The sequence below is a fragment of the Rhinatrema bivittatum genome, chromosome 7, assembly GCF_901001135.1.
Source record: "Rhinatrema bivittatum chromosome 7, aRhiBiv1.1, whole genome shotgun sequence".
Taxonomy (NCBI): Eukaryota; Metazoa; Chordata; class Amphibia; order Gymnophiona; family Rhinatrematidae; genus Rhinatrema; species Rhinatrema bivittatum.
In genome coordinates this window covers 259007800-259030542 of record NC_042621.1, presented here as the reverse complement: position 1 = coordinate 259030542, position 22743 = coordinate 259007800, and the positions used below count along the sequence as shown (strand labels likewise).

At 43.3% G+C, this 22743-nt stretch overlaps 1 protein-coding gene across 2 annotated transcripts in view; it reads right to left on the bottom strand.

The window, feature by feature from the left end:
• LOXL4 (lysyl oxidase like 4) overlaps positions 1-22743 on the bottom strand; it is a 95648-nt gene that overhangs the window by 55410 nt on the left and 17495 nt on the right. For both annotated transcript variants that reach the window (XM_029610124.1, XM_029610125.1), the window contains exons 4-7: positions 20023-20231; positions 7493-7531; positions 7124-7337; positions 6444-6627 (exon numbers count right to left, since the gene is read on the bottom strand). In XM_029610124.1, coding sequence (XP_029465984.1) covers positions 6444-6627; positions 7124-7337; positions 7493-7531; positions 20023-20231 — 646 coding nt within the window. The remainder of the gene's footprint in view (positions 1-6443; positions 6628-7123; positions 7338-7492; positions 7532-20022; positions 20232-22743) is intronic.

Genomic DNA, 22743 nt, shown 5'->3' with positions numbered 1-22743 from the left:
TGCATACAGAATTTGGCTTGTTGCAGTTTCCAGTTCAGTTTTTGTCTGTACATTTCTATTTGTACTGAATGATCTCTTTATTCTGTATTTGAGGCTCTATCTGAGTTTTGCATGTGTGACTGAAGTGAGTTATTCCATTAGTGTGTAGTTTCTCTGTAGGGATCTATAACAGCTTGGCTTGTTCTGTTTTCTTAGTAGGGGGTATATTACTATTTTAGGCCTGATGTAATAGTTGTAGGTAGGGTTGTTGCTGTTTGAGTGCTAGAAGTTAGTGCTATTTTTATATAGAAATTATTTTTTCTGATGGCTCTGTGAGGGTCATGCCCATGCCCAAGAAACATTACAATAGGCCTAATACCATATAGAATCCAAGTATCTCTTGCTTTTTTTTTGCAGGGTTTTCTGGTTGGCACCTCAGCAGTGCATGTAAATATAATGTACATATTGTAAGTGATACTTTTACCTCAGAAGATTGTGCTTTGAATGTTCTTTATTGTGTAAAATCTGTTATTATAAATGCATACTTTTGAATTGTGTGTGAGGAGGGGGTGATGGGGTGGCGGGGGTACAAGGCTTTAAAGTTTTCCTAGGGCACCTTACACTGGCCATGGGCATTGCTGTACAAACAGAATCTCCCAACTAGTGGTGTCGTGGGTTGTGTAAAGGGGGAGGCGCAGATTTTCACGTGGTCATAGGTGCCAAATTGCCTGACTTCGGTTCTGACAGAGAGGGTGGTGGATGCATGGAACAACTTCCCTGTGCAGGTGGTGGAAAAAGGACAGTATCTGAGTTCAAGAAAGTATGGGGTAAACCCAGAGGATTCATGAGGGTGTGGTAGGGTCTGTAAAGCTGAATACTTGGTGTGGATGGGCAGGTTAGACAGACCATATGGTTGTTTTCTGCTGTTATGTTTCTGTGCTTTGAGAGTTCTTGTTTTGCATGTATCATGGAGATGTTTATATTTAGTAATACAAAACAAATATATTGACCTAAAGAAGGCACTAGACTTCACTACAACTTTTTATAGCCAGTAATTAGCAGCCTTCCTGCAAGTTAAAACCCACACACTACCTACATCGAACTCCAAGTACCTGCCTTATTTTGAACCAGCATGTTTCAAAACCCCCATGTTGGTATATATGTCACCCAGAGGTCACTAATTCACCAAATTATCCCTAACTTTTTCCTCTGGTTAGGATTTCTTTTATTTGTGGACCTCTGAGGCCTTTTTGGTTTGGTCACTGTGCACTATACAAGGCAGCGCAGCACGTGGAGCAGTGCGGCATCTTTGAGCTGCAGTTTGAGAAGCAGGAGTGGCTTTTATTGGAGTTCTCTCCACCTTTGGGCCTCCCAGTCTGAATCGGGGAAGCGTTTTTTTTTTTCTTTTGTGTGTGTTTTGGAGTGGAGATGATTTTTGTGGTGGCATTTCCCCAATTCTGGGCGCCCAGCCTGGCACAGGGAAGAGACTCTGCCCTTGCTAGTACCCTCACAGATACGGAAGGGCTTGTCTAGGAGGAGTGAGGAAGAGATTTGAGAGAGTTTTGAATTTTTGCTGAGATTCGTGCTTTTGAGACCTGCTTCTGCCCGAGGAGGCTGTTACCCCTGCCTTGGGAGGGCGGGAAGGTGCGGTGACTCCCTCCGTCCAGTGAAAGAAGGGACAGCAGTTCCCTGAACCGGTATTGATCTTTGAGTAGAGTTAGTTCCCGTGTTTTGGGAGGAATTCTTTTGGCCATCCGTTCCTACCTGCTTGAGAAAGAGAGGGAGGTTTTTTGGACTTTGAACATCTTTGGACTTTTCCACCAGAAGTCCAGCAGAGGAATTTTTCCATGAGAGAAAAGATGAGGAGATCCTGGCCCTACTGGGAGCCCACATTCCTACCAGATTTTTGACTGCAGTCAATTTTTGTTGAACGCCCGATTAGAGTATCCAGAGTGCTTTCCTCAGCAGTAAAGGTGCCCTCAAGCAAGGACATCTCAAGTGTGAGTACGGTGGAAGCTGCAGCCAAAGAGAGACGGAGAGGCAGTGGGTTACTGCCCAGTTCCCTCGAGTGCTGTGGACCCATGGAGTGTAAAAGAACCAAGATACCGTGTATAGATCCCCATACCCCTGAGCGTAGATCCTCGGACATTTATCCTCCTTCCTACCAGAACAGACCCCAGTGGTCTGAGGAGAACTGCGGAGAGAGAGAGAGAGGGTGTGTGTGTGTGTGTGGAGAAAAAGCAGAAGTCTGGGTACAGAAGTGGCCCCAGGGACTATTGTATGCCCCTGCATTCCAGAAGGGCCCCAAAGAGGGGGTTACTTAGATTTGCATATATTGCTTTTCCTGCTTCAAGTATGATTATTTATGTTTAACTGCCTTAGTTGGCTTAAACCCCCCCCCCCCACCAAAAAAAAACATCACCCTTACCATGAGAGTAACACAGGGAAATACAGAGATCAGTAAGTTGATACTTTGAGAAAATTAAATGATACTGCTCGATAGGAAAAACAATAATACAAACAAACAACTGCAATGTCCATGGATACAAATAAGCCATGCAAAGAGGCAAGGACCAGAACTGAAGACATCTTATGGGGCTTCCGCTATTTGATCTGTGAGAAGACCTCCTTTTGTTTGATGGGGTGTAGTTAGACCAAAAGGTCACTGCTTCTAGTCCCGGGAGATTCATATTTTACTTCCTTATTGGCTATTCTAAAACATGGGAGGATAACTTCAAAATCTGCGTGCAGGTGCCCATATACACCGACACAGTATATGGATGCATGCAAATCTACTCTGGTATTTTATAGCCTACATGTATATGATATATACAGGTTATAAAATGTGTACGTATACCTGAGAATATGCTCACGCATGTTAAAAAAAATGTGCAAATACATTATTTTACTTATCCAGACAAGTCCCAAGTTATCTGGATAGATAGCAACACTTATCTGCATAAGTCTTAAAATGCTACTTATCTAAGACAGATAGCCAGATAAGCAGCGCTTTTTAGACTTATCGAGCTGTTTGATTTAGCCAGATAAGTAACAATTCAAGTCTTATCCACTGGCTTTATCACTACTTAGCCGGATAGATTGGAACTTGTCTGGATAAATTCCACTACTTATCCAGATAACTTGGAATTTGTCTGAATAAATGCAGAGATAAATCGGAATTTATCCTGATTAATAGTGCGCAACTGCCCTACTCACGTATATTTGCTTCTGACTTTAAAAGTATATGCATGAATGTTTTACCTGCGTAATTTATACACATTTAACTCCGTATATTGGCTTTTACGCATGTAAGTCGGGATATTTTTTAATATGTGCATGGCAATGAAATTATAATTTTTACCAATTAGTCTACCAGTTCGTCTAGTCCATCATGCAGGTCGAGAACCTCCTGGCTCATCAACCTGAACTCCCATTTCACCCAAACTCCCCCAACTAGTCAATATCTCACTTTTAAGACATTTAGATATAGAGGAGGTGTAAATATACATGAGTAAGCTGCCAAATTTACATGAATAAATTGCTTATAAAGTAGCAATGTACACGTGTGAATGTTGGCCATGCCCTGGCCCACCCCTTTTTTACATATGCAAATTTACTCGCAGATCCTTACTTACATGTGTATTTTGAGTTTTAGAAAATAGCATATACACGAGTATATGTTATGCGCCGGATTTTCAAAAGGTTACGCGTGCCGGGCCTATTTGAAAAAGGCCCAGTGACGCGCAAAAAGCCCCGGACGCGTATATGTCCCGGGGCTTTACAAAAGGGGCGGTCTGGGGGCAGGGTGGGGCGGTCCAGGGCGCGGCGACGGTAAGGGCTGAAGTAAGTTTTAAAACAAAAAAAAGAAGTCATCAAAGGTAGGGGGGAAAGGGCGGGGGAGGTAGGGGAAGGTGGGGTGGCGGGGCAGGGAACGGGGGAAGGCAGCGCTGCTCGGAGCGGGTTCAGTGCGTGCAAGGTGCGCAGTTGTGCACCCCCTTGCGCGCGCTGACCCCGGATTTTATAACATGCGCGCTCATGTTATAAAATCGGGTGCACATGTGCGCGCGCCAGGTAGCGCACGCACATGTAGGCCGCACGTGCTTCTTTTAAAATCTACCCCTATTTGTACACATAGGTACTGATTTTTACATGCGCAACTCTGAAAATTCATCTTTTAGTTGAAAAGGAGGGGTTTCTATCTATGAAGAAGTGATTATATAACAGGGCAGACTCCAATCTGATTTAATTAGCAGAAAACAAGCCTTCCTGGAGGTCCTGAGGAAAGCCCTGATAAATTCCTGTCCAGGGAAAATTGTGTCCACTAGAAAGTAAACTGTCCTGATTTGAAATTTCCATCTGCAGTTTCAATTATTATTAGTAATAGTTTTTGTTTTATTATGCGGTGCTTTAAGTCAGAGCAATGTACAAATTAAAAAATCAGGAGAAATCAAAGCAAAAGCCTGTTCAAAATTAAGAACTAAATACAGTCTAATTATAGAGCAAACTAAAAGAATTATTACTGAAATGTTGCCTTAAAGAGAGGAGTTCCGGTAGAAATGAGGCTGACTTTGTATCTGGATGAAATCTGTTCCAAAAAAATGATCGAGGATGACAAAAGGAGGCTGAATGAAGCACTTGAAATGGTACAAAGAGGTTTTTGAACTATAGGCGTGATTCTGAAGTGGCTGGAAAGGATTGCGTCTATTGAGCAGATCTGTAAGCAAATTGGAACTGTTGAAAAAAGATGGACCCAAGTTTGAATTGTATGCACTGCGTTGTAGGCCGGCAACTGAATTAAAAGAGCTATTTATTTATCTATCTATTAATTTATTTATTTGATTTATATTCTGCCTTTCAGGGTCTTCAAAACGGTGGGTATTTTCATGGACTGCCTATAAAACAGTGCTTGGGTCATCTTTTTCACGGTTCTAATGTATTTAAAACAGTGGAGAAGAATCTCAAAAGTAAGGGAAACAAAATTGAAGGCAGCCAGATAAAATTAAGGAAAGGAGATGAAGACATTGAGCATTTTCTTTTTACCGGCTCAGCTTGGTTAGCATAAGAAAAAGAATAAAGAAGAACAATCAGACTGAAATCTTTTCTAATTGCAAGAATATTAGTTCAGTGCCTACATATTTATAGCCAAGAAGCAGGTCATGTCATCTATGGTGCAGTATACAGGACTATCCTCTATCATAGGTGCAGCTTTTTATAACCTTCACTTTATTGTGCATTTAGTTCTATACATATATTTATGTCAGTTCAATCTACCTCTGTGCTCACTCTAGAGATGTGAATCGTGTCCTCGATCGTCTTAACGATCGATTTCGGCTGGGAGGGGGAGGGAATCGTATTGTTGCCGTTTGGGGGGGTAAAATATCGTGAAAAATCGTGAAAAATCGTAAAAAATCGAAAAAACGTAAAATCGCAAAACCGGCACATTAAAACCCCCTAAAACCCACCCCCGACCCTTTAAATTAAATCCCCCACCCTCCTGAACCCCCCCCCAAATGACTTAAATAACCTGCGGGTCCAGCGGCGGTCCGGAACGGCAGCGGTCCGGAACGGGCTCCTGCTACTGAATCTTGTTGTCTTCGGCCGGCGCCATTTTCCAAAATGGCGCCGAAAAATGGCGGCGGCCATAGACGAACACAATTGGACAGCAGGAGGTCCTTCCGGACCCCCGCTGGACTTTTGGCAAGTCTTGTGGGGGTCAGGAGGCCCCCCCCAAGCTGGCCAAAAGTTCCTGGAGGTCCAGCGGGGGTCAGGGAGCGATTTCCCGCCGCGAATCGTTTTCGTACGGAAAATGGCGCCGGCAGGAGATCGACTGCAGGAGGTCGTTCAGCGAGGCGCCGGAACCCTCGCTGAACGACCTCCTGCAGTCGATCTCCTGCCGGCGCCATTTTCCATACGGAAAATGGCGCCGGCCATACGCGTATGGCCAGCGCCATTTTCCGTACGAAAACGATTCGCGGCGGGAAATCGCTCCCTGACCCCCGCTGGACCTCCAGGAACTTTTGGCCAGCTTGGGGGGGGCCTCCTGACCCCCACAAGACTTGCCAAAAGTCCAGCGGGGGTCCGGAAGGACCTCCTGCCGTCCAATCGTGTTCGTCTATGGCCGCCGCCATTTTTCGGCGCCATTTTGGAAAATGGCGCCGGCCGAAGACAACAAGATTCAGTAGCAGGAGCCCGTTCCGGACCGCTGCCGTTCCGGACCGCCGCTGGACCCGCAGGTTATTTAAGTCATTTGGGGGGGGGTTCGGGAGGGTGGGGGATTTAATTTAAAGGGTCAGGGGTGGGTTTTAGGGGGTTTTAGTGTGCCGGCTCACGATTCTAACGATTTATAACGATAAATCGTTAGAATCTCTATTGTATTGTGTTCCATAACGGTTTAAGACGATATTAAAATTATCGGACGATAATTTTAATCGTCCTAAAACGATTCACATCCCTAGCTCACTCACCTTGTCCCAACTGGCCACCATATATGGCCTCTCTAGCAGTTCCGTAACCAAGCTCACGGCATACTACGCTGGCCGAGAGGAGATTCCACTTGTCATCACAAACGGTGCCCCATTTACCATTCTTCAGCACTTCCACCCTGCCCTCTCCAGGATGAGCCCCGGCCCTGAGTCTCACCAGAGGTTCCTGCAGCAACGGAAATGGGACAGATATAAAAAAAAAAGGTGTCTGAAGTGTTTAAATGGCTTGCAGACTGCAGAATCTTTCACTAACCATGGTTCATTAGTAATATCATCAGGCCATGAGTAGAACGTCATCAAACGTTTTCTGTACTGGAGCAGGTCATGTACTTTCTAACATCATTCCTATAGGGATGTCTGCTGGGAAAATCTGGGGCTAGAGTCTGATCTGTTTCTATTAGGGGTGCACCTTCGTTTGAAATAATATATAGGAAAAGTCAATGACATTGGCCAGCACCATTTTGAAAAACCGCAGCAGCAGGACAGTAGAGACTGGGGATTGTTCCTGCCCCATTTAAACTGTTAAGAAGGGGAAAGGGGGGCAGTTCTCCCAGGCATAGAAAAACAGGAAAAAACAAAACATTTTTCCAGCACACACCCCTAGACCCCAATGCTAAAATTCTCAGAAATTGCCCTTATTTCTAAGAGATGCAATTGCTTACCTCGGCTCGGAATGCTTTGCGAAAGTTATTTCCATGCCCGTGGATGAACTGGGGTCCTGCCACGCAGCGCACAATCGCATGCATCTCATTTTTGTGGGATGGCTTCAGCTTGTCTGGCGATACCTGGATCTTGCAGTTTGACAGATGAGGCTCATTCCCGGAGCAGCTCACCTTGTGGATCCAGAACATGTTCTTCTTGCCGGCAATTTTCAGCCTGGAAAAATTAGAAAAAATGATGATGGAAAGTAGGCAGAAATGAAGCAGAGTAAGAGAAGAAAACGGAAATGTGAAAAAAAAAAAGAGAAGTAATATTTTCAAAATTTGTTTTAAAACAAACGAAATTGCAAAGAAGGAAAAAGAAGTTTTTACCTGGATTTAGGGTTTTTCATTTTCAAATTCCAAAGTTTCCTGCAAGAAATATGTGGGAATATTAGGATATTGCTGGGGAGCAGTAATCATGGCCTTCAGCAAGTAGGGAGTCCCAGACATTGCAGACCAGTGACACCTATTGGTCAGAGTCAGTGCACACATTCCAAGTTTTCAAAGGTCTGTTACCCCTTGGTCAAAGGACTGGCACTGCAATGGCTGGGCTACAGAGGGATTGGGAGAAACAGGTTTAAAAGAAAAGAAAGTCAATGTTGCTAGATAACAACAGAAATAAATAATTTAAACGTTTATAATACTAGAGAAGCAGGTAATATGTCCTTAATGAAGCCTGATCACTGAGGGTCTTGGGACAGTTTCTCACTAATGCTAGTTCTAAAATAGATCTTAAAGGAGTACTTCATGACAGATATTATTCCGTAACTTAAAAGTCAATCCGTAACTTAAAAGTCAAGTCCTATCCTCAAATTAAAAAATATCTATATATATTTATTCAACGTGCTGGTGCAAGGTCTCGAGCTTGAAGCATCGTATAGCAGATTCTTGTTTCCCTGGGGCACTGATAGGACAGTGTCACAGGGAGCCAGCAAGAGCATAAATAAGACTTCAAGCCAGAAACAGCCTGGCTGTATCTGACATTGAGCAGAGAGCCCTGCAGAATATTAAGCTCTTGTGCATCAGCCTTTTGAAACATGAATTTTTAGCTGATGCTGGAAGTTATTTTAGTCTGCCAGCTCCCAGGGGTCCTAAGACTGGCCCTACAATGTTTTCTTTTTTTCATGGCAGGAGGGTAGGGTGGAGGAGCTCCAGGGTCCTAGAGGTGAACAAACTGAGATTCAAAGCTCTGCATGCAAATCAAGTCAAAGACGTTGTATGACCTAAGGACTTCTTTGTCTAGGACTGGCTCAACAACAATTATGTTGCAGTAGATTGAAGTATCCATCCCTAATCTCTATGAAATAATCTCCAAATCATCTCTTTAACAAGTTGCAGAGGAGAATCAAACAGTTGTGGCACCAGGCTAGTGCCAGCACCACTTCCAGTCTGAGCCCTGAAGGGCAAATCTTACTTAACATGTCAGTGAATGCTCTTGATGTAACTGGTCATTTCTCTTCCTGTCAGCAATAATTCAAATAAAAATCAAAATATCTGGATATGCTCCATGATTAGTATCTCGATTCTGACAGCCAGCAGACTCTTCTCAGCATTTAGGATCAGGTGGGAAATATCCCAGGGATACCATATCCTGGTGAGCCCTTCTCAATTCCAGGAATAAAATAAGAAATTGTGCCAATTGGCATCCCACAGTAACCTGTGACACAGATTAACTTTGCCTCCTTGGAGCACAGAGCGCTGGGTATCTCATATAGAACCCATTGCAAAGTTTGCCTTGAGCCTGACACAGGTCTGACTGCCTCTTAGAAGGGAATGGCTAATTGTCTCATTAGGTTTCCCCCATTGTTGCAGTAGAAGCAAGGAAAAATTCCTGAAGGGAGTAACTCTCTAAGCTGTGCACATGTGCGTGCATACAAAGGTTGTGAACTCTGCGCAGAACGCAAAACATAGTGCGCACAAGAAATCCCGATATTATTTGCATTGTACTGGCTTGTAGCGCACAGATTTGACCTCAGCTTATAGAAAGTTGCACAAAAGATAATCTTTGCGCATGTAGCCTTTCAAAACTTAGAGCAAACATTGCCCAGCACCCTTTCTGACAAAAGCTAGTTCAGCTTTTTTCTCTCTCACGCTTACCAGAAAGATCCTGGGGGCATTCCTCCTCCCCCCCGTCTCAAGGAGTTCCTCTCTCCTCCCCAGATCTAGAGGCAAGTTCAATATCTCTCTCTAGGTCCTCATGCCACCTGGCAAGCACATACCAAAAATGCTTTAATAGTCAGGGGTGCATGTAACTGAACCATACCATCTCTGATTTAGAAATTGGGTTTAGTAAGGGACCATGAAAGACTTACATTATTATTGTGCAGCTCCCAGCTACATAGCAATAACTTACAAGCAGCCTTCAAACGGTTGAATTTGTTGAAAGCAGCTCTTCAACATGAAATGATTCTTTCAATTAGCCACTGACTTCCAAGAGGCAGTCAAACCTGCGTCAGTCTGAAGGCAAACATTGCAATGGGTTCTATATGAGATACCCAGCGCTCTGTGCTCCATGGAGGCAAAGTTAATCTGCCACAGGTTTGTGTGGGATGCCACAGGTTTGTGTGGGAAGCTTGCACAACTTATTTCCTTCTTTTATTTCTGAATAATGATAGTTGCTCTAGGTCAGGGTTTCGCAATTCTGATTGTTGAGAGTCACAAACAGGCTTGGGTTTTAGGCCAGCCACAATGAACAGTCATCAGATATGTCAGCATACACTTGGTCCAAGAACCAGATCAGTTTGTATATTTTGGTTGATCTGAAAACCAGACCTGTTTGTGGTCCGTGAGAACCAGACTGAAGAACCTTTATTCTAGGTGCTTAGATAGCTTTTAGTCCAATCCTGTTACTTTATTGCCCATTCCGAATATTGCATGTTGCATAAAGACAGACTTTGCATAATAAGCAAGACATCTGTGAGCCTTAAAATGGATTGGATGAGAGTTAAAAATAAGAGTAGTTTGAAACTTTTGTGTAGGACTCAGTCAGTTATACAGTGGGATAACTAACGTCAAGCTCCCTTTATTAACTCGAACACACAGATACACCACAAGGCACGTTTTAGCCAGAAAACATTGTTCAACTCCAACAACTTGCATGAAAAAAAAAATTATAGGCCTCTGTCCTGCAAATCTCTCGAGCTTTTTGACTAGCCAGCTAACTGGAGCATTTTTTTTTCCATGATGCAAAATAGATCTTTGACCAGCTCAAGGGATACTCGTCTCTGTGCCGTGGAGATTTACTTCTCTACATAATCTTCTGCACACCCGTGAATGTTGTAGAAGAGAAGCCATCGTCCATGGTAAGCTGTTTGCTCCATTTCCCCCCCCCCCCCCCTGCCAAGAGATCTGCTGCCTACAGTAAACGCTGTTCCTCATGTATTTCTACTCCATCACCTCTCTTTTCTTTCCACGAGCCGCTCTGCCCAAGAAATGGCATCTGTAACCACAACTGGATGAATATGTATTTTGCGCTCCAGTGACTTTCATGATAGTCTTCTTTCCTGAGAGTCACCCTAGCCCTTCAGACGTTGCAGCAATAGATGTCAGCAGCAATCTGCTCCTAGTCTCAAATCAGCCAGGCCGATTTCAGAACCAAAAGTGATGTCACTTCCTGGGTCAGTTTGCAAACCACTCGTTAAATAAAATACATGGTGGTTTTAAATGAGTCTGTATTTAAAACCCTCTAGAAAAGAAATGAATGTGTAAATGGATGACCCCCCCTCCCTTTTATTATTTTAAGTATAATTTCTGTGGTTCACCCCACTCCATTCTGTAACACCATAATTCCGAGGTTGAATTCCCTTTGCCTTCTAAGAGCAGTAATTTGCCTCCCATGAAAATAAATCAGTCACAGAAAAAGCAGATTTTCCAGCCATTCCAAAATGTTTTTGAAGTTTTTTTTTTCTCCATGAGAGAAACAGCCTTCCCCTTCCTGATTACACTGCAGCAAAGCCAGATTAATCTTTGGACAGACCCACAAATAAGTTTCTACTCCACCGGAGACAGTTGTAAATCTTTGAAAAAATATTATCTGCAAAAATACAGCCAGTACAAAGCATCCCTTCTATTTAGCAAGAGAGAGAATAAGTCGTGGTGTGCAGCCATAACTCACTGCATGCAATCTCCAGCTCGGAGGAGAGGTTGGGACTGGGAGAGATGCGACTCCTGCTGGGAGGGACCAATAGGAGACAACAATCAGAGACTTCCCAAGTAGCAGAGCGCCATATCATGGCTTCCTACAGCTTTTCCTGGGAAAGGGTAAAGTTGGGACATGGATTCATTCCTGTGCAGTCACACTGCTGCAGCCTAATCATGGAAGTAGGCGTCTAGATCCCTTGTTTAAAAATTCACCACTGCTTCAAAAGTAATCATTTCAGGAGGCAGGCTTGGGTCAGTGACGTCAATTGTGGGTGTATATTGAGTTTTCCTATACACTTACACGGTTTCCCCCACTAACTTCACCCACAGGTAAAGCACCCACATACTTTACCCCTAGCTGGCCTAATGAAAACTGCCCACCACCCAAACAAGCTAGAAATACCTTTCACAGAATTAGGTTAACAGCACTGTTATACCTTAATAAGCATAATAGTGAGTTCTCCCAAACTCTGTCCTTATTCATGTAAGGCACCAAAGGACTCCTTACCAGAAGGTTTGAACCAAAAATACTGGGGAGACATGGAAAGAGTAATGGGTAAAGGTTGGGGGGTTGGGGGGTTGGGGGGTTGGGGGTTTGGGACACCCCCCCCCCCCCCATGTAGGAGAATTGGATGGTGTGGTCTTGAAGTCTTTATAAACCTCTGCCACCACCTCAGTGCGTGGATTCTTAGTTTACATTTTCTCTGAGTTATCTTGCTGTGGGTCAGCCCTGTCTGTGCAGTCTCCACTTCTGATTATTTTCCTGGGAAAAGGACTCAGAGGTTCTCACTGAGAGAACTGGAGACAGAGCGCCTTACTCCTAACATTGTGATGTAAAATTTCGGAGACCTTTTTGTTATTGGGGAAGGATGGTTTTCCATCCTTCCTTTCTTCCATTTGATTCCCCTTTTCGAGTGAAAGTTATTATTCTTTTTGCAGGTTTACTGACAGAGGACTCTAGGGCTCAGGGACTCTGATTTCTGATATTTGGAGGAAGAGGTGTCTTACCCAAAAAGGACTGGAGGAGAAGTTGTGTCATTGAGGAGGGATGGATTCCCATCCATTAACTGGGAGAAGGAGATATCTTGCCATGCAATAGTATCTTTTCCTACTCACCCAGATGAGCACCATTTGGGAGGAGAAGTCACTGCCTGTCTGCTACCGGCAGGAAAGGTATGAGAACTGGTAAATACCTGGGACTAGTAAATTCTAAATTCTAACCATCACCAAATGGGGAGATGCCGAGGATCAATCGATAAACTGAGGAGAAGTAAGGAACTGGAATTAAAAGGAACTAGCTAAACTCCTTTGAAGACTTTTACTGGAAGAGTAAGGTCACAAATTTACTAAATTCTACTTTGTAAGAATCCATAGGACTATTATCATCAAGAGCTGTAAAGAACCATTAATTCAACTTTACAACCCGTATAGTTTGCAACATGGTTATTGCTGCTGTCGAACACATTGCTGTTATCAGTGCTGTTTACAAGGGACTGGAAGGATGATTAAGAGTGAGCAACGTAAAGGATCCAGCTGGACATTTCAGATGTGATACGACACCTTTGTGAGAACTGTGAAATTAGGGTCCGAACTGAAAAGTGAGCCTTTGGGTCCATTATCCGGGTTTTCCCACCCAAAGGTTACATACACTATTCTTCACAATGATTTCTCTGGGACTAGAGAGAATGGAGGTAGTTAAAAACTGCCTAAAATTACTCTTTAAGAAGATTAGATGACAAAAACGAACTTTTCAGGACCAGTTCTTCAAATCATTTGCCAAAACGGCTTAACTGCCCAATGCTCTCTGTAATTACTGGTTTTAAATGTGTGGAAAAAGATATAAAAGTTGTATTTGCTTCGGCCAAATTTTAAGATGGCCACGCATGCATATATTGGCACTTACGCGCATGGCTGGGCCCTGTGCATGCCATGCGCATTTTCAAAAGGGCACAATTGCCGGGCCCTGAAAAAGGGGTGGGCCGGGGGTGTGGTCTGGGTGAGGTGGGCCGGGACAGAGGCAGGTCGGGGCAGTGGCCATTAGCCGCTGTCCCAGGGAAGCACATGCCAGCAATCGGCCAGCGTGAGTAAACTACTTCTGCTCCAGGAGAGCAGTAAGTACTAAAACAAAACAATTGTAAGTCGATAGGAAGGGTTTAGGAGGTGGGAAGGAGAGGGGAAGAGGGAGGGAGTTTAGGTAGGGGGGTAGGGAAGTTCCCTCCCTGTCCGCTCCTTAATTGGAGCCGGGAATGGATGCCCGCGCGCACCTTTTAAAATCTACCCCTCACTTTGTTAGATCCTTGATACCAGTCTGCTAGTGATGTGCCATATATATATATAAAGGATAGAGTCAAGTATGATAAAAATTCCTGCAGGAAACAAAATGCCTTCTGGAATCCTTATGGATAGAAAGTCCATGTGTGATAAGTAAGAGCATAGCAGTGGGTGTTTGCTACCATCCTTTTGGCCAAGATGAAGAAACAGACTGTGAAATGCTAGCTGAAATTCGAAACACAAATAAATTTGGCAACACAATAATAATGGGAGATTTCAGATACTCTAGTCTTGATCAAGTCAGTATCTTTTTAGAGCGTTTTAGGAGAATAAGATTTTAGATATCATATATGACTGTTTAATGGAGCAGTTGGTCATATGAAAGGGGCAGCTATTTTAGATCTAATCCTCAGTGGAAGCATGACCTGATGCAAGGGCTTACTATGATGGGCCCTCTAATCAATAGCAATCATAATGCAATCAAATTTGACATAATCACTAGAGGGAGGACATTAAGTAACATATAAATTTAAAAGAGAGACTATAATACAATGAGGAAATTAGAAAAAAAAATAGGAGCAGTTGCAAAAGTTAACAGTTTGCATGAGGCATAGATATAGTTTTAAAAAGCCATCTTGGAAGCTCAGCTAAAATGTATTCCATGCATTAAAAAAGGTCAAAGGAAGATCAAACAACTGCCAGCATGGAATAATGGTAAGGTAAAAAAGGCAGTTAAAGCCAGGGCATTGTTCAAAAAATGGAAAGCAGTCCAATTAATGAAAATATGCAAGAGAATTAGCCCTGGCAAATTAGATGTAAAACCGTAGTAAGAAAGGCAAAGAGACTTTGAGAAGATGCTTGCCAGAGATGCAAAACTAATAAAAATGTGTTCAAGTATATTTGAAGCTAAAAGCATATGAGGGAGTCATTTGGGCCACTCGATGACCGAGGAGTTAAAGGGATGCTCAGGGAAGACAAGGAAATTTAAAAAAAACAAAAAAAAACTTGAATGAGTTCTTTGCCTCCATCTTTATTGAAGAGGAAGTTGGATACATAATCAAGCCTGAAACATTCTTTGATGGTGTTGATTCTGAGCAACTATAACAAATCTATGTGATACTGGAGGATGTAATAGATCAAACTGAAAAGCTAAAGAGTAACAAATCACCAGGACTAGATGGCATCTACCCCAGAGTCCTAAAAGAACTCAAACATGAAATTGCAAACCTGTTATTAGTGTGATGAAGCAGGGGCTTCACACACACTAAAGCAGCCTAGACCATTAGAAACTCCAGAAGGCAGAGGGAGGTCTGAAGGCAGAACCAGGGAGAACATTGCTTCAAGTGGAAAAGAAAAAGTAACCCAGAGTTGACTAAGGGATTGGAATGCCAGAAGGAACAGGAAGCACAGGGTTGCTGTGAAATGTAGTTTGGAGTGCTTTGGCAGAGAACTAATTAGGGTGAAGGTAGTAGCTACAGAGAGCTGTGCTAATAATTAGAGAGCTACAGTACAGGATCAGCATTGTCTGTTAAGAATGAGAGCACAATTTTTCAGGGAAAGATAGAAGAACCAGAAAGGAAGCTTACCCAGATCCAGAAACACAGATGTAGACAACCTTTGGTTATGGATTTGAAGCTGCAAAAGGTACAGTTGGGAAGTAGGTTACATGTGGTCCTGGGAAATTGGGCTAGCCTATGCCTAATTGCCATGTACTTTATTGGGATGTCTCTGGTATCTCAGGAAAAGAAGTGACAGTAGCATGTGGAGTGAACACTGATGTCTGGAATAAAGTTGTTTTTGCTGCAAGTGGCTAGCTCTGAGCAGTGTGTTCCAGAAACTGTCAGCATATCCTGTAGTGCCTAGGCAGTGACCTGTGACACTATTAATCTGTATCCTATCGTTTTAAACAGCCACAATACTTGAAGACAGGAGGGGTAGTCAATGTAACACCGATTTAAAAAAAAAAAAAAAAAAAAGGCTCCATTTTGTGATCTGGGAAACTATAGACCAGTGAGCCTGACGTCAGTGCTAGGCGAAATAGTAGAAGCTATCCTTTAAAACAAAATTACTGGCCACATATGTTCTTAAGTTCTATGTATTTTATTGCACCCCCATTCTATGTAAACCAGCAAGATATGTTTTCATGATTGCCGGTATATAAAAACTCTAAATAAATAAATAAATAAATAAATAAAATAAATATAGATAGAAATGGCTTAATGGGGAGGAGTCAGCATAGTTTTAGCAAAGGGAAGTCTTGCCTTATCAATCTTTTAGATTTTTTTTTAAGGTATAGATAAAGGTGAGCTGGTTGATAACGTGTATTTGGATTTTCAAAAGGCATTTGACAGAATCCCTCATGAGAGACTCCTCAGGAGATTAAAAAGTCATGGGATAGGAGGCAGTGTCCTATTGTGGATTGGTAACTGGTTAAAAGGGAGGAAAGAGGGTAGAAGTAAATGCTCAGTTTTCCAAATGGAGAAAGGTCATTAGCAGAATACCACAGGGATCAATACTGGACCTGAGCTGCTTAACATATTCATAAATGATCTGGAAAAGGGAATGACAAGTGAGGATATTTCAGATTTGCAGATGTCACATAATTATTCAAAGTCAATAAAACAGCAGTGGATTATATGGAACTACAGAAAGATCTTGTGAGACTAAAGGAATGAGCATCTGAATGGCAGATGAAATGTAATATGGAAAAGTGCAAAATAATGCACATAGGGAAAAATATTCCGAACTACCCAACTCAGGGTTCGATATTGGGAGTCGTCACCCAAAAGGACCTAGGCGTTCTTGTGCAGAATACATTGAAATCCTCCTCTCAGTGCGCAGTGGTGGTCAAAAAGGCAAATAAGATGTTAGGAATGATCTGAAAAGGAATGGAGAATGAAACGGAAAATATCATATTTGCCTCTGTATCGAGCCATGGTGCGACCGCATCTTGAGTACCATGCGCATTTCTGGTTGCCCCATCTCATAAAAGACAACAGAACTAGAAAAGGTGCAGAGGAGGGTAACACAATGATACAGGGAATATTTATTTATTTATTTAAAATTTTTATATACCGACATTCATCCAGGATATCATATCGGTTCACATTGTAACGCAAAACAAACGCACGGCATGGCGTGTGTTTGTTTTGGACGATTCAGTTTGGACGATTCAGTTTGGAAAAGAGATGGCTGAGAAGGGACATGACAGAAGTTTGTAAAATCATGAGTGGGGTGGAACGGGCAAATAAAGAACATTTTTTTCCCCTTTCAAATAATACTAAAGACAAGGGAACGCTCCGTAAAAGTAACAACCAGCAGATTTAAAAGAAATCACAGAAAGTGCTTTTTCACTCAGTGCACAAGCAGCCAGAGCATGCGAGTAGTACACGGCGGAGTTTAAAAGATGCATGGATCAGACTCTGGAGGAAAAGTCCATTAGCCTGGGAGTGAGTAATGGGAAATAGATCCACGATTTAGGATCTGCCTGGTACTTGTGACCAGGGCTGACCACTGTCGGAGAACGAATGCTGGGCTCGATGAGCCTTGGTCTGACCTGGCATGGCATTTCTTATGTTCTCATGTCACACAGCAGTAATGCATATTCTTGAATCATGATCATATCTTTTAAAGAAGAAATTGTAGAGTTTATCAAATGGAAGAAATGTCAAGTACCGCAAACGGAAACAGTAAATGTAAAGATATTCCCTTTTTTCCTTTCACACACATCCACAGAGAATCTATACATATGTATGTGTATGTGTGTACATATATATATATATCTAAATATCTATATCTATGAACCAAAATTACACAGTGGTAGGAGCACTGAGCCACATACAATACAATTATAGTTGATCTGGCAGAATACGCAAGTCTTGCCAAATAGATTCTCTGAAATGACACACTTGAGCTTTCTTTTCTGCTAATGACAGAGCATGGGTCTCTGAGTTCAGTCACTGTCGTGCATTTAATTTCAGCCACAGATTCACCTCCTCACTGCCAGCTGGACAGAACTTCCACTCTGCCTCTACAATTGCCCTGAGATGCAGCTCCCACTGACTACAAGGCTCCTGCTCCAGGGGCTGATGTGAGCTATGCATTCATTGAGATTACATGGAAGAGCAGACAACATCTAGTGGGCCCGTTGATACACAGAAATAGTGTGAAACTTGTAAGTAGTAGCACTAGGATCCAGCTTCGGTGAGAGTTTAGCAATGTATGAGGAGAGGTAATGACACCTGAAGCAGAATTTGTGAATACTCTTATGTAGAATGAGTTAAAACATCTTTCTTCCCCTCATTCTTTACCTGGCTGCAGTGATCCTTTCTCCCACGAACAGAATACAATAGTACCCTATTAAAATTCAGTTTCTCCAGCTTCAGACAAAGAACCTTACCTTTTAAAAACTTAGTAAATTCTTTACCCAGTTGTCCAGAGGAAAGCAAGGCTTGTGAGATCGCTATGCCTCTGTCTGTGCGCGCGTGAGTACATGTTCCCCTAATGTTTTGTATAGTGTCCTATCCACACCAGATTTTCAGAACATGGCAAAGGGGTGTGGGGAAGGATTCTGACAGGGTTTGTGTGAGTGTGGTGTGCAAACCCTACGCACGTTTGTACAGGAAAATAGGCTCCTATAGTTCTGGGTGAAACTTCTTGTTCTACTTTACTGCCTGTGTTTGCTAGCTGGATGTGGGGACTTATAAGAGAAGAGCAACTGGAACAATAAGCATTGAAACCTCAGTCATGACCTTTTTTTTTATCTCATGCTAATTCAATCGTCTTCAATCCTATATTCAATCCTATATCCTAATTCAATCCTATATTCACTAGGAGGTCCATATTCAAAAGCATTTAGCCGACTGAATATTTGGGCACTTATCCAGCTAAATTCTAGCCGGCTAGAATTTAGCCAGTTGACAGACTGATACAGAAAAATGCGCAGGAGAGCTGATGAGTGCCCGCTCTCCCAGCGCGCGCACAGGCCACTCTCCTGGGCACGCGATTCAGGAGGGTGGCCTATGCAAATTAGGGCTCGCGGTAAAAGGAGGCACTAGGGACACTAGCGCATCCCTAGCGCCTTCTTTTTGACAGGAGCAGTGGCTGTCAGCAGGTTTGACAGCCGACGCTCAATTTTGCCGGCGTCGGTTCTCAAACCCGCTGACAGCCACGAGTTCAGAAAATGAATGCCGGCATAAAGCGTCCGTCTTCTGACTCGCAGGTCACGGGCCGATTTTTAATTTTTACTTTTTTTTTTTTACTTTTGGGGCCTCTGACTTAATATCGCTATGATATTAAGTTTTTTCTGCTTTTCTGTACACTTCCCCAGTGCCGGCAGAAATTAACGCCAGCATTTGGGTAGGCGTTAATTTCTGAAAGTAAAATGTGCGGCTTGGCTGCACATTTTACTTTCTGTATCGCGCGGGAATACCTAATAGGGCCATCAACATGCATTTGTATGTTGTGGGCGCTATTAGTTTTGGGGGGGTTGGACGCGCGTTTTCGACGCGCTATTACCCCTTACTGTATAAGGGGTAAAGCTAATGCGTCGAAAACACGTGTCCAAACGCGCATCCAAACCTGGGCTAACCGGAGCGCATTGTACTGTATCGGCCTCTAAGTTAGGGGTGTTCTGAGAGGAGTTGAGTTAGCCGGCTAACTCTGATATTCAGAGCTTGAAGCTTTGTTCCAATCTTTGTAGCCTCCTTTGGCTGCAGAGCGACTCAGGGGTTCTGTAGGGGTGCAAGATTTCTCTGCTCTGCAAGAACTCTGGAAAGTGCTTGAACTCTTGCCAGAGGCAGGGGAGGGGGGTTGCAGATGGATCTGACCTTCCGCAGCACCTTGGAAATGTTGCCCTTGTTTCCCTCAACTACTGCTCTCAGAAGTTTAAGAACGGATTTATAGCTTCAGTTGCAGAAAAATAATCACAGCTCTAACTATAATAGCTATTTACAGCAAAAGATAACTACTCTCATGCAATGCATTGAGAACACCGCCATTTACTCTTAGGCTGACTTTTCCTCCGATTCCAAAAGCAAGAGATGATGTATATGACAATCCTGTGCTCTGGACAGGCAGAGACTTTGCCCAGGAGCGTAATGGCTGTTTATGCAGGTTGTAGCACCAAGCTCATCTGTACATGTAATGAAGATCTTATTTGTACAGATATTACCAGATCCTGGTAATACAAGGGCAGATAGTGGAGAGAGGCATAAACAGGGAAAGAAGAGAGAGGGTTAAAGGGTGACTTCATTTGTCAAATTTGTTTTAAAAAAAAAAAAGCCAAAAAAACCCAGCCTTTTCTTCCCTTCTTCTTCCTCCCACCCCACCATAGGACCTACACCTATAGCTCCATTGACATTTTCAGCAGTCTCGCCTTCCCCTGCACTGTTCTTCATATCATGCATCCGTTTGATCGCGCCCCGCAAGCACAACATGGTCCTTTTTACCTGTAGAACTTATCGTTGGGCTGCACCTCTCCAGGGAATCCCAGCATCCCGCATAACACTCTGCTGCTGTTTGTGTCCCAGCCACCTTCACACACCTGCCTCCAGCGTCCCTTGTGTTTTACTTCCACGATCCCCTCCGTGACGGGATCGCTCGCTTTGGCACGTGCCAGAACAGGCTTGATCCGTACTTCCTCGACCTTGATGCCCCTCTTAAAGAAAAAAAAAAAACCCAAACCACATAGATTCTCACAATGGCATTGCAATCATCAGGAAAGAGGCTGGCATTTCATTAAGAGCCACATTTCAGAGAAGTCTTCTAGCTCAGTCATGCAGTGATCAGAGAAAGCAATGCTTTACCTGGATGGTAACAGGTGAGACACAGTCTGAGGCAAATCACCGTGCGGTTACAAGAAAGGCTGGGGTGACTGAATGAGAATAAAAGATACCTCTCCCTTTGAAGATGGAAATTGTGAAAAAGAAGAGTAGAACTGTTGAGATCTGTTAGAGGGAGGAAGGAAAAGTCAGTGCAGAAGGGCTTGGAGATTAGACGCGGTTAGTAAGGTCTGAAATGGGCGGAAATTGTCAGAGTCTAAGAAGCAGCAGAGCAAGAGATATTGGTGACCATGGCATTGCTTCACCTGGAGACTGCAGGCCAGCAAATAATTTTTTAAAAATCCTCTATTCACCATTTGAGCAGAGGCTGCATAGGAGGCCAAATAGCAGTGATCTAAGTCTAAGTGACAATGAGCTTACAATGAGATATTTGGGCTCGCCTGGGCCTGAGCTACAGATGCATCATTAAAATATGCATGACTTTCATTATCCCTTTTTGGACACGTAAGGTTGTTCAGGTGATGTTTTATCCCCTATAGAAAAAAAGCATGGAAACAGCATTAATCAGGCTGCAAAGTTGTCAGGAGCTAAAGGAAAGAACCACAAATACCTGTCCAAACTTTATTCATCACACTTCCACATAGGCATATGCCTGGAACCCTTATCCACCCTGACTCCATAGGAATTAATAGAGAAAAACCTCCGTACACACACACACACACACACACACACACACACACACACACACACACAAGAAACAATTGCAGTGAGAAAAGCTACCAATGGTTTAAGAAGCTACAGTGTGTGAGAAATTTCTGGCATGCAAAGCCAAAGTGTAAAAATGCCAGAAAAAAGCTGTTACCATCTGCACTATTTTTTGTCTCCCACTTACAGCTGTCCTGTACATGAAGGCTGAGTATTCATAGGACCTTAGCCACACATCTTCTTCACCATATATAACTTCACTATCTATACATGCAATCAACCCCTGCTTTGTTGTCTTGACCTTTCCATTTCAAAATCCTCTTCCAAACATCAAGATAGGGGCACTGGGCATTCTCTGCCATTCCCAAGGGCTCCAATACTGTATCATTTATCCAGCAATCCCAGTAGTCATACTGTAATAAAGGAAGCGTTCTGCCTTCATACATCCCACATTTGCTAACACCCTGCCACCTTTTATAAGAAATCTATCATGCATATTGAGAAACTACCCTCTGGGACAGGATGCCCTGCCTGCCTTTTGCTGTCACTGTTCAGAAAAAGGGCTGCAAGCCAGTATACATGTAGGTAACCATTCCATGTACATGCAAATGGACACATCTCGAGGCCAAAGAGTGACTGTTGATACTCACTCATCTTGCCCCTTCTTTAAAGGCTGCTGTTTGGGTTCACAGAAGAGCGGAGGATGCCTGCCTGCTGCCTCTAGGCAGCTCAAACAAATGTAATAACCTTAAAAGCTTGTAATGTGCCCCAGTGATGGTGCTCGGAGGGTGAATGACAGCTACAATGGTCTTAGCCCTGCCTACAGTCTCTGCCACGACCCCCAAGCTGCTGCCCAGGGTCGCCTTCCAGCTGCTCCTCTGGAACTGCTACCAGAATGAGGAAGACTGTGCCCTCCTCATTCTGGGCTTTTACATTTCTCTATGAGAGGGGTAGAGTCCATACATATAGTCAATGGTCCAATGCGTGCAGCCAGAATGAGAGTGACGACACTAATATTTTGCTTTGTGCTGGTTGGACTCAATTCACAATTGAGTGTCTTCTTTTCTGACATTTTTTAGACTGACCCGGACCTTGTCACGAATTTGTTTCTGTACAGGGTTTGGAAGGGAGCAGGCCCAGAGGCCCAGCTCTGGCTGGTGAAGAAGACCCGCCTCATGAGCATTTCCCTATACGTATCTGACATTGCCCAGCATGGCGCCTTGTTTTGTGTGCCCACAAGTGTCTTTTCATGGGAGGTTTGTCTCTATTTGATATGTTGGTATGTGTGTCGTTTGGTTCAACTTTTCTTCCCTGCCTGCTCTCTTTTTCTGTCTCTCCATATTGTGCCTGACTATAGTAATACTTTGGCTGCTGTCCTCTGATGCATGCAATGGAAAGGCACACGCTTTCCCAGTATTTCCTGAGTAGTGTCTGTCACACTGTGTGTCTGTCATTCATGGTTACATTGTGCATTCTGCCTTTCTATTCTTTTGACTTGCTCATAGGTATAACTGACCTTCTTTTCCCCTGACTAACCAATGCATGTGGTAACCTCTCCGAAAAGCCAGTATCCTGCAGACCATACATGCAACCAGTAGAAGAATACATTCCATGGGGTTTGCTCCAGAGATGTTATTGTATATACTGCTTTTTCCTGTTTGCCACCCATCTTTTGTTTTGTCT